At 34.7% G+C, this 16,475-nt stretch overlaps 1 protein-coding gene across 1 annotated transcript in view; it reads left to right on the forward strand.

Annotated features, from left to right (window-relative positions):
- The window catches only part of LOC150102725 (follicle-stimulating hormone receptor-like), a 236,132-nt gene extending 221,102 nt beyond the window's left edge, over window positions 1-15,030 (forward strand). The window contains exons 9-10 of the mRNA XM_090398806.1: window positions 3,441-4,447; window positions 12,332-15,030. Of these exons, the coding sequence (XP_090254932.1) occupies window positions 3,441-4,447; window positions 12,332-13,518 (2,194 nt within the window). The 3' untranslated portion in view covers window positions 13,519-15,030. The remainder of the gene's footprint in view (window positions 1-3,440; window positions 4,448-12,331) is intronic.
- The last annotated feature ends 1,445 nt before the right edge of the window (window positions 15,031-16,475 follow it).

Here is a 16,475-nt window from a genome sequence, read left to right on the forward strand (position 1 = left end):
GACTTATGCAATAATGAAACCAAGGCAACTTAACTGAAAAAAATACATTCAATGGATTAAAAACTATTGCAAAGAAAAAAAATGAAAATTATCTTGTAAAAGTTTAGATAGGAACTGTCAAAGAAAGCGCCATATGGCTTCATTTCGGCGATGTAAATGATACAGATAGGGGGATATTAAAGATCCACCCTGATTATCAAAGCCGGATGTACGTAGAAGCTTTGAAAGTTTCGAAATTTTGATCAGAGAACTTATAAGAATGCAATCCTCGCCATCGGAGTTATCATAACTCGCATTACTTAATACACGAGCACTGATGAGCGTAAGTATATTCGCCTTTTATTAACGTATCTGAATATACGGACGTCTCGACAATACTCGTGTATTAAGTTGTGCAAGCTAAAGCAACTCAGATGATGAGAATTGTATTCTCGCAAGCACTCTGGTCAAAATTTCGAAACTTTCATAGCTTTTACATATATTGGACTTTGATACTGATTGTGAATCTTTAATATCCTCTATTTCTATATAAACATTTGCGCCTCTAGTCAAACAAAATGTTCTAAGAAATAAGTAGATTTCTCAAGTCATTAGAGAAGGTAGCTGACGATAAAATGAAACCTTGTCCTTGTTGTATATCTAAATAGTACATAAGAAATTAATCCGAGGCATGCATATGCATATATATACAGGGTGTTCGGGATAAATTTGACAGTTTCGTAAGCAAAAAGAAAATCTTCTTTGTATCTATTAAATTTAATGAATTGACAAAAAAACATTACAGGCAGAGTTAATTACAATACTATCAACAAGATTTACTCAAAATAACCACCATTAGCATCGATCACAGCTTCAATTCTGCTTCGGAACCTCGAACAAGCTGATGCTACAGTCTCCCTGGGAAGGGCCGCAGAAACTGTTTTAATTTTATCCATTAACTGGGCTTTTGTATTACTGGAAGTGCGATTGGTGTCTTTTTCAACTGCGCCCCATACAAAATAATCCATGGGGTTAAGGTCTGGGGAGTTTGGAGGCCAAACATTTGGACTGGTGAAGTCGTAGAAATTTTCAGACAACCATTTTTGACTTTTCCCAGAGGTGTGGCAAGGGGCCGAATCCTGCTGCCATACATACGGCCTACCATTGGCTACCCTTGTTATCCAGGGCTTGACTACAGTTAGCAACTCCACGAACAAAGCCCGAATTCCAATGCCAGGGTTCTTCAACACCTGTTCCTGCAGATTTGCGAGGAATTCTGCTGTACGAACGCAATCAGATCGTCTGCTAGGGATCTTTCTTCTTGCTACATCCTCGTAGTCACCATTGCAAGTCTCTAGTTCATGCCTGATTGTTTTTACTGTATTCAGGGAGCATTGGGCAGCAGTCGTAATATCCTTATTTTGATGGCGGGCACGAATCATCATGATACAAGTTATTCTCTTCCATGATTCAGGTGGGTTCCAGCTATCCATCCTTTCTGACATCTTGTATATGAATGAAGAAGGGTCCAAACTTTTAAATGAAGAGAAGTGTGTGTTAATACATGTAACTTACGGAAAAATATAATTAATTATAAATATGTCAAATTTATCCCGAACACCCTGTATATATATATGTGTGTGTGTGTGTGTGTGTGTGTGTGTGTGTGTGTGTGTTTTGGGAAAGGAAAACGCTAATAATAGCATTAAGTGTCTGGTGGTCTACTTTTCAGGACACCTACTAGTCAGGCTAACTCCCCCCCATGTTTCAACATAAAGATGAGTACGACTTCACATGGAGAGAAGACAAGAAAAAAGCGACTATATTATCGTTGACATTGGTATCTTCACATTGGTCCAGGATACAAGAGTATACATGAGATCTAAAATACTAAGCAATTCACTTAGTTTTAAGCAGTAAAAATGAGTATCATTTGAAACTTTTAAAAGAATTAAAGTTAGGCCCTCTACAGATGAACTGTAACTCATCTATACAAACATTATTCAACAAAAAAAATTAAAGTTCTAAAATAAGAACCAAACCTGGGTTTCTCAGTAACAAACTCTGAATAAAATATTGCTTCATTCAGCTAGGAAGGCAATTGGTAAAGCTGGCTGCAATGATAGAGAATTTAGAACTCCGTCGTGGATTAACGATGCTAAACGGGAACTATTGGAAAAGGAAGGTTATCTAAAGTTCCTAGCAGCTAAGTCAGCAGATACCCTAAGAGAATACAGAGAAAAATATTAGACATCTAAACTATGTGAAAACGCACCAAAACAAGTCATGAGAATACTTAGTAAAATATTATACATGCCATTGAAAAAGCTTGGAAATGGAATAAGAAAGAAAATCAGATATGATAAAAGTAACATGGAAACTGAAATATTCTAGAATGTCTATTACTTTGTGAAATTGCTAAATGAGACAAACAGTCAGAGAACGGTGATAGAAAAAAAAAGAATGTAATCATGAGTACATATCAATACTTCAGATAGAAAAAAAGCTGAAATGTGGAAAGGCAGCTTGGAGTAGATGATATTCGACCAGAACTGCTTAAAATGAAAGAATAAAAGTTTCGCAGTGACTGAACTGCATAATATTCAGATGTTTTTTGGAAAATATAACGTATAACAATTTATCAAGAGAAAAAGGCTGTTCAGAACGCTAGAGTAATATGGAATAAATGGAACATTATAGAGCAATATGAAGTCTTATGTTTAAGATGATAGTTGAAATTGTGGAATGTACAGGACGGTTGGTTGATGTAAAATCAACCAGCCTTCCTGAGACAAGGGTGCACTATCTCCACTTTTATTCATTTGTATTGACTAAATTATGAAAGAAAGTCACATTAAACCTGAATATCCGAATCGCAGATTTAGCTCTTTGCTTTATACAGATGACATTGCGTTCGTAATTGTATTCAGTGAACATTTTGAGGATTCTTAAAAAAACAGTTCTAACGAATTTGGCAAGAAAATTAGCAATGAAAAGCCCAAAACTATGAAAATAGACCAGAACATGCAAACTTCGACTGAATTCTCGATGGAGAATGTGTAGAATAGAAAAATATTTCAGGTATTTAGGCACAATTTTAACAAAAAATGACAAATTAAATACAGAAATAGTTAACAGAATAAGCAAAGCTGATATATTGTAGGGAGCCAGCTTAAGTTAATATGGAACGAGTAGAAAGCCTCGTATTTTCAGTGCATGCTACTTTATTTAACAGTTCACAACACAGAATGATAAGAAAATAATTAATATTTATTAACTTAGCTGATATTTCGATGGTATATTATATCCAGCATCTTCAGAGCACAAGAAACAACAATTTGATATAACAGTGCGATTAGTTTTAAAAAACTGTCATGAACTAAACAAGGAATTAAAGCCCTAATTTTTAATTTCATTACTTTAATGTTAATTGCCATCCTAACAGTATATTTCTTTCACAGTGACCTCTCGGAGACGAGCATTACCAAACTACCTACGAAGGGTCTAGAAGAGCTGGAGGAGTTGATGTTGGTTGATACCTATACATTAAAAGTTTTTCCTTCAATCTATCACTTCAAGTACATCAAAGAAGCCCATCTCACATATCCATATCACTGTTGCGCCTTCAAATTTCCTGCCACTCATGATCAATACGCCAGGTATCAAGTTTTTAAAGAAGACAAGGAAAGAAAATATTGTAATGATGCCACAACGCCAACGTATCAAGGACCTTTAAGTTCACCAGCGCTGCAGACAGTCGTTCATCCTTCTTTCCATACTACCGAAAAGCATGAATTGAAAGCTACTGGTAAAATTGTTCTACGCAGGCTTCGCAGCCTCGCTTGGTCTAGGCTTTCAGAAGCGAAAAGGGCAGGTCCGGATTCTAGCGCATGGGGAGAAATTGAAGGTACGCAACATTCTCTTCCAGAAAAAAGTGATTTCGGTCGTTTTGTTTACACACCATCAACACCAGATGATTCTTCTCATGTGTGGAATCGAGTGATAACGAACATACATAATGGAGGGACGTACACCACGTCGTCCTCCGTGCAACCCGTGGTGCATGTAAGGATTGGAAACGAACTTGGTGTGGAAGGCACATTTCATCCTACTACCGTATCACTGAGCCCAGAACTGTCTCTACGGGCATTCTGTGGTAATTTAACAAAAAATTATCGTGACGTTAAATGTTATCCAGCTCCAGATGCATTTAATCCGTGTGAAGATGTCATGGGAAATGTTGGATTACGCGTAGCTGTGTGGTTCGTGGTTGTCGCCTCTGTGTTAGGCAACCTCGCTGTAATGATAGTGTTAATGAGCACGAAATTCACTATGAGCGTATCCAAGTTCCTAATGTGCAACTTGGCCTTTGCAGACTTCTGTATGGGATTTTACCTCCTCATCATTGCTGCTGTGGATGTCCATACCATCGGAGTATATTTTAATTATGCTATTGATTGGCAGCATGGTAAGTCTTACTTTTGAATATCTTAATCTCTTTCTTTCATGACTGAATAATTCCAATAGTATTATAATTGGAACGTGCTATATTAAAAACAAATAAGCCCAGAAAAATTCAGATATATATTACTGAATACATTCATATAATAATTGTCACTTCTTAATATGGCATGCGATAACTGTCTGGATTGCGGAAATCGATCGTTATATATTTTGTGACAGCCGCCGGAAGTATAATAATAAATGAATACAAAATAGTTTGGTTATTTTAGCTGATCCGTAAATTATTGAAAACAATTACTTATGGGATATTTTATCGCCAAGATTACTGGAATTTCGTTTTAAAAGGGCAACTTTTACAACTACTGTTTTTTTTTTTAATTTTCCCAGTAAAAGTTGAAATGTTTTTTGTAAAAAAGTTTACCTCGATGGACCTGTGATTTCAGTCAGGATTTCTCCATTACTGCAGGTCATAAAGAGTTAAGTTATTCTTGTTTTAGGCCTTTCTTAATCATTTGATCTTCCCACCTTAAGGCTGGTCTTCCAAGTTTCCTTTTGGTATCTCCGATACCAGTAAAACTTTGTAAAAATTATGACATAAAATAGGTCCTCCAACAATGTATCAATACCTTATCATTTTGAAAAATAATTTATAATATACAGGTATTCTATATATATTTTATTAACATGTTAGTTAATTAAAATTCTCTCTCTTTGAATGTGTACTTATTGAGGTTCAATTTTCGCATTGCCTTACTGAATACAATAAGCGCATTCTCTCTTATTCTGCAAGAATTCAAGTTTCTTCTCAGTTTATTAGCGTTTTCATTTTTCTAGATGCACGAATGAATTTATTCCAGATAATTCAATAATTTATGCTGTAACTTCGATGGTTTAATAGTATACACTTCATTAGCACTTCACGGTTCAGAAACGACAGTGGATTTAAAGATTGCGTTGAAGCACTATAAAAGAAAATTACCTGATCCTTTAGGAACTTTTACTAATTGTAAAAATATTATTCTTTGACAAAAAATAGAAAATTTGCCAGTCAGTCCCTCGATAAGGACGATATTTGGAAGTACATGATATGCACATATTCTTTTCAAAATAAATCATATTCTTTCGAAAATAAACCCTATACACGGTAAGGTGTGAACCCAGTTTTCCACTACCATATCTCTGTGGATAGGAAAATCACTGTTGCTAGGGGATGCTGTAAGGAAGTCCTACGTATTTATAGCGGCTTTCTATAACAATTATAGAAGTGAACTTTTGATCTAACAGAACAAATGTTCACTTTCTATTAGAAGTTGTATTTGTGTACTGTTAAAACTCCTAGGAAATATCCTTTCTAGGGTTTCGAATCGCAAACAATTACGCTGAAAAGGAAAGAAAAAAAATCACAACAGAAATAGCTTTGGAAATGTCGACGTATAGCATTGGCAAAAAAAAAATTAAATGAAACTGATGAATAAAATGCTCCATGGCGTCAAATACCTGTTGCAGGTACCAGTTATTTAAAATTGCTCGGTGCACCTGGGTCAGAGCTTTATGACCAATACTTGTTTGTGTTTACTTTGTTTCATATTTATTCTCCATATGCTATACAGAATAAAACACTACTGCTGACTAATCATTACGCTATGACCACTACAAAATGTTTCCTCACTGCAGATAGCTGAAGTGTTAGATATTCTGGAGATTTATTCAGTTACATTATTAAGATCTTGTTCTGCATAATATGCAAGTTAATGCTAGTCGAAAAATCGTAGTAATCTATAAGGTACTACCACAAAAATATTTATCTCAAGAAAAAAATTGGCTTAACTGTGATTTGCGTGCAGTAAAGAGGCTTCGAATACAGAAATGAAGTTTAGTTTTAATTCTATACTCTGAAATTAAGTTTTTCTGAAATTTGTTTAACAAGTGATTCTAAAACATGTAATTTAAAATTAGTTAAATCATTCCCTTTGTTCTCAGCATAGCATACTGAATTTTGCTACTGAAACACAAAGTGATGCGACAAAAATTTCACTGTTAAACATCTCTTGGTAACAGAAAAATCTTTTTATTTTCTAATTCGTTCTTAAACACAAAGAACGAATTGGAAAAAGACAAATTAATAATTTTAAGTTACTTTATTTAAATATTGTAGAAAAAATGCAATATGTGACTATTTTGCCTTCAATTTGTAAGGTCACTTTTCGATTTCTGTTCATTAAAAAACATTAGAAAAGTGTAGTCTCCTCCAAGCCTGTACACATGAAAACGTTTCAATTTCATATATGTGATAACATATAAAGGTACATAAACTTCAATTCAAGATAGGGTTTGGCAAATTTAACTTTAACGTTCTTTTACTTGGAGACGTATAGTTCCAATAGAAGTATGGCCAGAGTACTTGTCGGTATTAATGACTAATTAGCACCTTTATCCGCTTGCTAGGCTAGGGGACAGTGTCTTGAACTGCGTAAGTGTGGCTGTGTGTGCTCGAGATGAAATTTTGAGTTTTAGGGAGGAAATCCTGTATTGCAGGATTACATATTCATATTTGAAAGCGCAAAACTAGGGATGATTTCTCCATTTAAATCAATGAACTAATGCTCATTATATTATTAATCTGCTTATTAACTAGTGCTATTTAAATAAGAATCAACCACTTTTATGGCAACACTATTTTCTTAAAATATATTCTAACAGATCACTAAAGAACGAAGTAGGAATTCGGCATTATATCTCTCTTTTCCATACAGCCATCGCAATAGTAAAAGATATTATGATCGCCGATAATCCCTATAGAAATACAATGGCGTTCGGAAACATCTACTCGATGTTTGAATTTGCTGATATGTGGGTCTTGGCTGCGGACGCGCTACTAAATAAACCAAAAAACGTACGGTATATTTACGCTTTTAAATATTTTTCTTCATGCTTAATTCATATACCGTTCACATCTTTCTCGTATAATAATTCTTAGTGACCTTTGTGTCAAATACAAACGGAAGAGATAGTACATAATGTGCACTACCTCTTGCGTTTTTTATCTGACATTTTTGTGAATCTGGTGAATTATTCGAACAGGTATAAAAGTATGCAGTGCATAACGATCGTGGTTAGAAGTTTGTGGCATGATAATGATTGTTTTATCAGTCATTATGTCTGGTGTTATAGCAACAGTTTGAATCTTAGTCAAGAAATTCTTAACCGCGAGATAATTTAATTTCCTTTCTTCTTTGCATAAGTCTGAATCCGAAGCACCTTCCAGTGCCGCCCTTCGGAAAGGCACTACTTTCTCGAGTACTGTGCATTCTTACATAAGAACGAGACAAATTGTTAATGAGTTCTTATAAGTAACTGGCCGAGTGGGGATTTTTTTTTTCTAGTAATAATGGAGCACCTACAGAGAGAGATCAAAGAGTTACATAAGAAAGGCGGATGGGAAAAGTTAATAAAGAAATGATTTCGAAAACAATACACATTCAAGTTCTTCTTGCTCATTCAGTTCGAGATCTTCAATCGAGGTCGATTCGAAAGCGAACTGGAGTAGTAATCTCAAGTGGAATTGAGTTTTTTTAAGAGGGGGGAATTACAGCTATGCCATAACAGTATTATTTAATTGTACTTGAAAACGCAGGTTATATTAACACGTAGCAGATAGACGATTAATTTACATTACGGAAATTCTAATCCATGATGAACTTCAAATACTCAAAGCATAAAAACAAATAATGCAATCCACTTCCGGATAAGGAGCGAGTGATTGCATTAAGGGAGAGGAATTCAAATGAGGAAAGAATCGAGTTGCAATACGGGTAAGTGCGATAATCTAATTTAAAAAAGTAAGCTTATTACTGGTATATCCATAGACTTACTTGGCTTTAATTTGATTCTTGTTTTGTACCGAAATAAGCGCATAAAATTTATGACAATGATTATTCTTGAACAATAGCATTTTATAAATTCGTAAGATTTATTCATTCGGAATTAATCTCTTTACGAATTTCGATTTTGTAGATGGAAATAGCAAAACGGCTCATCGAACCTACCGCACGACGAGCGATCCGCGTCGAGATCTTTCTGAAGAGGCGGATGTTTTTTCTTTTTTTTTTTTACTCCCACCAACAAAAGGTTGTATACTAATAAACTGTGGTCTGTTAGTCTAGTGGGTGGTACTAATTTTTACCCAGTCCGGAAATGTTGTCCGGGATACTAAATTCCCAAACCACTTCCGTTCTCCAATAAGCGAGGCGATGAAATTCATCCTTCACCTCAAGATTACTCCTAACATTGATGCGGAATAGGATTCAAACACAAAAGCTATTGATTGAAGACGCTATAAACTCGGCCGACTGTACAAGCTTTATAAAATAAAATGACATCGGACTTCCGCCGTTGCATATATTATAATAACATGATTAAATAATAAACAAAGTAAATCTACTTATATATTCAATGTTTAGGAGGCAGCTTGAAGCAGTGCTATGGCATAAGAATCTTCATGGGAAAATATATTCGAGTACTTGAAGATTGTATTTATTACAAATAATATCAGACTATACGTAACCTCACGAGGATAAATCAGGATTGGATGTGTAATATCTAATGATATTACGCATTAATCTGGGGAGGGAAGAAAATATCAACAATTTCATTTGCCTATTCTAAGATCAAGGAGCACGAAGATCTTTTCGAGGACCCAAAGCGAACTAATTCCCTCAGTGAAAATTATTACAAGCTTTCGTGGATTTTGATTTAGTGGTACGGCTAATAGGTAGGTCTTCATTAATATTGGTTAATCCTCCTCTAATCCTCGGATTAGAGGAGGATTAACCAATCCTCCTCTAATCCGAGGATGTACTCGTTCAAAGCAGAAAGTATTTCAAAACACTAATATTGCTAACAACTTCAATCGCTCTCTGATCAAACTGTTGAATAAGTAATTGTTAAAATTCCACTGGTTCGAATCCTGCGGCAATCCACTTAAGTTTTATTTAAAACGCTTGACGCGTCTATCTCATCATTAACTTTAAACGACGTTACTTCGGATCTGAGTTTATGAAACCGACTGAAGACATCAATCAAGAATGGTCTGGAAAACAATAGCTTGTCGAAGAATAAGCTAACGCACACCATTCTTCAACAAATGTGATGTAGGTTCCGTTGAGAAAATATCAAATATTATGTGTATATATTTAGAAAGTTATTTGATTTGATTAAATTTAGAATTAATTGTCAAATAATAATATGCATCGTTGTATATTTATTTTGCAAAAATCTAGCGTTCCGATTATTTTTCCGGGATACAGAAACGCACGGATATTTAAAAAACCGGAACGAGTTTTAGTGGTCGTTGGGATTCAGGAACACAGTTCTAATCGGAAATAAGGCTATTCAAAATTCAGGACGAGAAAGAACGCTGAAAAATTAGACAGATCCATCAGAAAGAATAAAGGAGCAGTTTAACACTGTTGTGAAATAGTTTTTCCTTTGAGCGAATACATCTCTGGAGATGTGACAGAATTGAACCAGATCAGTTAGCTATTAAAGAAGCCCTACCTACTGGCTGCACTAAAAAAAATTCATAGGTCAAAATCCATGGAATCATTGCGGTGATTACCGATGAAGAGGGAATCCAAAGTCACAGGTTTTATGAAATGTTCCATCTGAAAATTTGATAAAATATTATTATTAAGAGATACCCTCCAGGGAGTCAGGAACTCATCGAGGGAGGCCACATCCGACACGCTATCATCCTTATACTTTAATTCATTCACGCTGCTTGCAATCACAACATCCAATGGCAATCCATTCCAATCATGCGCCACCCTATTGAGAGAGAAATCTAGCCTTCACCCCTTTCTTAGTGGCTTTCATTCTCAGTTTACAAGGATGCCCTCTTATCCTTTCCCTACTCTCCATGAATTGGAAACTTCCATCAATTGAAATCCTGTATGACCCTTTCAGAAGTTTAAGTCTCAATCATATCACCCCTCTTTCTCCTGTTTGCTAGTGTCTGCAGTCTACAAATTCTCAATCTGTCTTCATAATCAGTATTCCATAATCCTGATATCATTTTTAACATATTCCTTTGTACTCCAATATATCAGAATCACAACGGAAACCAGTCTTATCAAAGCCTTGTAAAGAAAATATTTAGATTATAAATTAAAAATCAAAAGGGAAAATATCTTTTGGGTTTTTTAACCACCCTCATATTTTTTTTTGTTACATTACCGAATGTATTCAGTAATCTTCATAAATCATTCATTTTCTACTTGTAAAATTAAATTGTATTCTACACTCTTCCATTTTATTTTGTCTCTTGTATCACGGAGTTCAAGTGAGATAATGAGCCATCTTGTCTACTTCCTTCGGTTATTTTAATATTTCTTTCGTCTATCCTTGTTCTGTATTTATTACAGAATTGTTAGTGCATATTCTTAATTAGTTGTGAAACGTGTTTAGTATTCCTTAATGTTATTATTATGGCTTAATTGTATTCTATCAAATCTTGTAGTTAAATCAATAAATTCATAGTGGTGTAAAGTTTTGCAGATTGGTTACATATATATTGTACTTGACAAGAAAATATATTCTGGTTTTAATCCCATATATTCAAGTGTAACATACGTATTAAGTAACTTAACGCGTAATTACACTTGAATATATGATTAAAATTATAACATCCTATATTTGTTTCAATACGTACAGCTGTTTTTGCATCCTTAAATGCGTCCCAGATTTCTAATGAGTACCTGATCTGTGTTGTTTGCCACTTTATGTAACAAAAGTAATGTAGAAAGAACGTGCTATTTAGTTGTCTGGTAAAAGTTTATTTCATATGCACGTAACATAAAATCTGTTTCTCTTTCAGGTCTCTTACTTAATATACAGATTTGTGTAACTTCGAGATAAGACTGCTTCCTTCTTCACTGTAATGCAAGCGATATGATTGTTTTTTAATCATGTCCAAGTATTAATACAATAAAATATTGGCATGATTTGAAAGATTTAAAGCCTTTTACTCCGTTACAAACAGTGCTTTCTTTTTCTTGCTTACACAAATTTCGTTTTATCGTGATCATAGATTATAATACTCTGTTGGATAAGGCAGTAATGATGTTCGACAAGAGGTGAAAAAAAAATCCGGTATGATTATCCAAGATCTGGAATTAATTTATCGTTCCAACGTAGGAATGCGTAAAAAAGATCTGGAGAGTGATAGCCAACCGTTTGCAGTTTGTTTCGAAATTTTATTCAGAAATAAAGTGATGTCTAAACTGCTGCCAGTAAATCCTCGACACCAGTAAACACGCTGGTGAAATAACTATTTTTGCAAAATATTTCAGAAGTGTCATGCTTTAGCATTTCCTCAATATTTGACTGTAATATAAAATAATTCATCCCCCAAGTAATTACAACATAATTTAGTTGATATAAAAATATATCCTTTAAAACCGAAATTCATAATTCCATAAAATAATTATAAAATGTGTGTGAAGAGGAAGGAAGGTACGATATCTGCGTAACATATCTACAAGTCACCTTAAACCAACAGGTAAAAAGTCGTGTGAGCATCATTTTAGCCATTTTATCGATTATTCATTATATGCAGTGCACTTGCTGATACATTTTTACAGTACTGTTAGTTCCTCCTAAAATTTATGATAACGTTTGTAATGGCATAAATTAGGAACGTACAACCATTGTAGAGTAATTCTTATGAAATAAATTATTTAATATATATATCCAGTTTTAACGCTGTTTAATTAAAGATTGCTGGTTTACTAATCTAACTTTAATGGCATTTTCTTATATAAAATCTGATCAAAATTATTTATATTGTATAATTTATGCCAACTCTGCCTAACTCTTTCATTCTTTACAGGAACGGGTTGCAAGATTGCCGGCTTCATCACCGTATTTGCCAGCGAGCTTTCTATCTTTACTTTAACAGTCATAACCTTGGAACGTTGGTATGCTATTACGTATGCTATTCACCTAAACAGACGTCTTAAACTAGGAATGGCTGCCAAAATTATGATTTGTGGATGGGCGTACGCAATCAGCATGGCAACACTTCCTCTAATGGGCATTAGTGGCTATACCAAGACTAGCATTTGTCTTCCCATGGAGAACAAAGATTCTGGAGACTTGTCATACTTAATCACACTGCTCACTATTAATGGCCTGGCTTTTCTGCTCATTTGTGCGTGCTACGGGAAGATGTACGTGTCCATAACGAGACAACAGTGTAGAGCGACCACAAATGACATGACTGTTGCCAAACGAATGGCAATGCTCGTGTTCACAGATTTTGCTTGCTGGGCTCCGATTGCATTCTTCGGCCTAACTGCTGTGGCTGGGTATCCTCTCATTAATGTCACCAACTCCAAGATTCTGTTAGTGTTCTTCTACCCTCTCAACTCTTGTGCCAATCCTTTCCTTTACGCGATCCTCACTAAACAATATCGAAGGGATTTTTTCATCCTTCTCAGTCGATATGGATTTTGTACCAAAAAGGCAATGAAGTATAAAGGCACTTATTCCTGCAACACGGTGCCTCGGTTAGCGTCTAGCATCCCTAACTATCCGGGATCTCTTTATGCTCACGTGTCTTTTGAAAATGGGAAGGATCATGCCATCCGAAATGGATTTGATGATGGCAGCAGAAGTGTTTCATCAACTTTGGACATATTAGCTGATGACACTCCATATGAAGTAGTGAGAATTGGCTCTGAGAAAAGAAAAGAAGAGCGTAAACTTAGTATTGTAAGCGAAGATAGTCAGCCATCTTCTGAAGAAGAGAGAAGTAGTAGCCCCATGCATAAAGGGTCTCCCCATCCCATTAAAAACAGTTACACTAAACTGAACATTCCTAATCTCGAACAAGAGGAAATATTGAAACGTATACTAGGAGATGACAATGGAAGTACAACGGAGTCGACGCTTCAAAGTGCCCAGTTTGTTCACGATTCGGAAATGCTTTTATGGCCAGCAAGTAACATTTCATTCCCTGCCGAGAACTGTTGCTTCATGGGAAGTACTCGTCACCTTGGTGACACCGAAATATAACCAGCAAAATGTTGCAATTAGATCAGAGAAAGGCAATTCCTGCCAGCTGAAACAGCAATTAGTCAACCCCAAAGGAGGTTTCAGTTACGGGTACGCGAAAGATCTACGAACTGTTAAAAACAAAACGTTTTCAGATATGTAAACACGGAAATGTATCTTACAGGCCCATACCTCAAAGAAAATGTACATACTATTTTAAGCACCGTTATGTTATTAGCACGCACTTTATTTCCTTCTATTCACTGGGCTTCATCCAAATGATTTATGTGTACGCTCAAAATACATTGCAATCGAATCCAAATTTTCTAGAAAACGAGAAACAGTTTTCAAACGATGAGAAAATATGATTTTGTAGAAACAAACTGGAAATGTAGTGGTGCTTGTCTATACTTCGCAGGTGATCTTTACTCTTATTCGTTTGTCGTCTATCTTAAGTACAATTATGGGACTAATGTTGTCTTGGTTCTTACATTTAGGGATATTTGGGGAGATGACCAACAGTAATTCTGCTTAACTTTACTTGTATGATAAAGGGAAACCAGAACTGTGTGAAGCTTTGTGATATGGTCCATCTTTCGAGTGCGCTATACAACAAATGTACAAATCGAACTTTTCGCATTTTATTAAAATACAATGGAATTATAGTTATTTTCTAACTAGATCCTCTGAGAAGTTCGCGTATTAACAGTATACTTTTTTTCATGATTCATGTAAACTTCTTGAGCTATTTCAGTGCGGTGATCAAGCCAGCAGCTGTCATTATTGCACATCTTGAACGTGCTTCTCTATATTAACTGCTGGATGCTGTTTCCGGTATCCCAAACGTTAACTACTTCTATCGTTGAGTTTAATTAATCATGTACCGAGTAGGGGATCGTATATTTCAGTTACATAATATGGCATGATATTTTAAACAGACTTCCTTTCCTTGAATTACCGACCATTTTTTTTTTTTTTTTTTTTTTTTTTTTTTTGTCAAGGGTTCGTATATTCCAAGCCGGCAGAAATATTCACGAAATGTGGAATTCAAAAATTACGTGCCATTATATGAACGAGCTACTTCGATTAATTATATATAAGACAAAATATTTGTAAAACACAATCATAAATAGCATACATCAATACTTTCTGTAATTTCAGACTTGTCACAATGCAGTTTAGACTAATAATATCCGTACTTGTTAAAAACAGAAACAAAGCTTACTGATTTACAATTCCTCATCTCCAAAAACATTCTGGTTCCTTTTTCAGTACTATGAAGATATCCCACCGCACTTTGTATAAAATTTATTCAGCTAGTCAATATTATACAAAGTAATGTCTTACGACTTTGTGTTGTTGTATCCATATTTATTATCTAAAAAAAATAAAGAGAAATAGATTGAAATGCAACAAAAAGTACTAATCGGAATAACAACGCTGCATTGCAAGTGGTTTAATATTTTGCGTTTTATTTATAATGTTGTATTTTATTTATAATGAACTGTACATAAATAAAATTGATATACTGAAGGGTTTTTATTTTGATTCTTATTTCTTTAACGACGAACTAAAGCCGTTATTCTACCAAACAAATCACCAAGATTTTAAAACCTACTTCATGGAAGCAATGCCAGCCAAAGATAGAGTTCCGAATCAATATTTGAAACTTAAGGAAAAGAGATCATTCTTATTACTGGACTCGGTTTCCTGCTGAGCTACTCTGCAACCTCTCAGCATGCTTGTTTATCAGTCATTTCGCTCACCGTTTACGTCAATGGTGGAAATCATAAAATATATATGTTCAACTTATTGATAACAATGACATCATTACTGATATTACCATTAGTAGTAGTAAGAATACTTGTATCGGGTGCTTTCTTAGAAACACGTGCAGAAACCAGACAAATAAATAAATATTTGGGGAAGGGGATGAAGACATAGCAGTAAATAAAGTAAATCAGATCCAATAAATGATTAGATCTGAAAACGTAAATAAGGAAAAATAAGACAGAAAAAATGTAGAATAACAGATAGGAAAAGATAAAGAACGGCTGAGTAGAAGAGAGAGGGAAGATAATCTTAAAATCAATAACATTTAAAAAAAAAAAAAAAAAAAAAAAAAAAATTCACGATAGAGGGAGGTTATCGCAGTTGATAATTTCGGATTAATCACTTATTACTGTCAACATTATTAGCTGATGGTTGATCAATGGATAAACTTGTTCACACAAAGAGCGGACGAAACCGAAAACCTCGCAAACGATGAAGTCCCGTGGCTGAAGCACTTCTCAGATGTCAGACAAAATAAGGAATTTGACACTTTCTTATATACAGAAAAAAAATTAAGATTGCTATCCAATTTTAGAGACTCACATATTTCGGTTTAATATTTAACCATTTTCATATAGCTAAGTTCCATTTCCATCTAGGAGGTTTTCAACTGAAGTTAAATTAGCCAATCTCATTAGGCTACGGTAAGTTTTTTAATCTAGAAAACTCGGGTTTCTGTTTGCAACACGGTCACAACAAAAGTTATGGGTCAGTATTATGTAAATCAATAATGTTTCTTCTAGCCGTGTGGCCTATTTTGTGGCTCGAAAGAGCCCGTCACTGCCATGTAACAGTTTGAGTTTTCATTCCTGCAATTCAGCTGAAGAACACGTGTTTTCTGGCCTTAATTGCTTCGGACGAAATATCAAAAAAAAAACAAGACTTTTCATACAGACGAAGCTTATTAAACTGCAAGAAGAGAAAGTTAAAAATAATCTTATCCCTGTGGTATTCCGAAGAATAATTTCCTTCTTTAGCATCTTTCAGGGAGAAAAAGTTCATGAAATTTAATTAAAAATAAGTCAATAATAGTACTAGAAAACGCTTCTCTTCCTTTTCCGTAGCAGGATCGTACAAGTGTTAGCCCTTTAAACATATTTAAGAGATTCGAACCATTTTTACATGCATTGAACTGCATTATTTAA

The sequence above is a fragment of the Typopeltis vanoorti genome, chromosome 10, assembly GCF_054136105.1.
Source record: "Typopeltis vanoorti isolate ZY-2024b chromosome 10, IOZ_Tvanoo_1.0, whole genome shotgun sequence".
Classification (NCBI taxonomy): domain Eukaryota; kingdom Metazoa; phylum Arthropoda; class Arachnida; order Uropygi; family Thelyphonidae; genus Typopeltis; species Typopeltis vanoorti.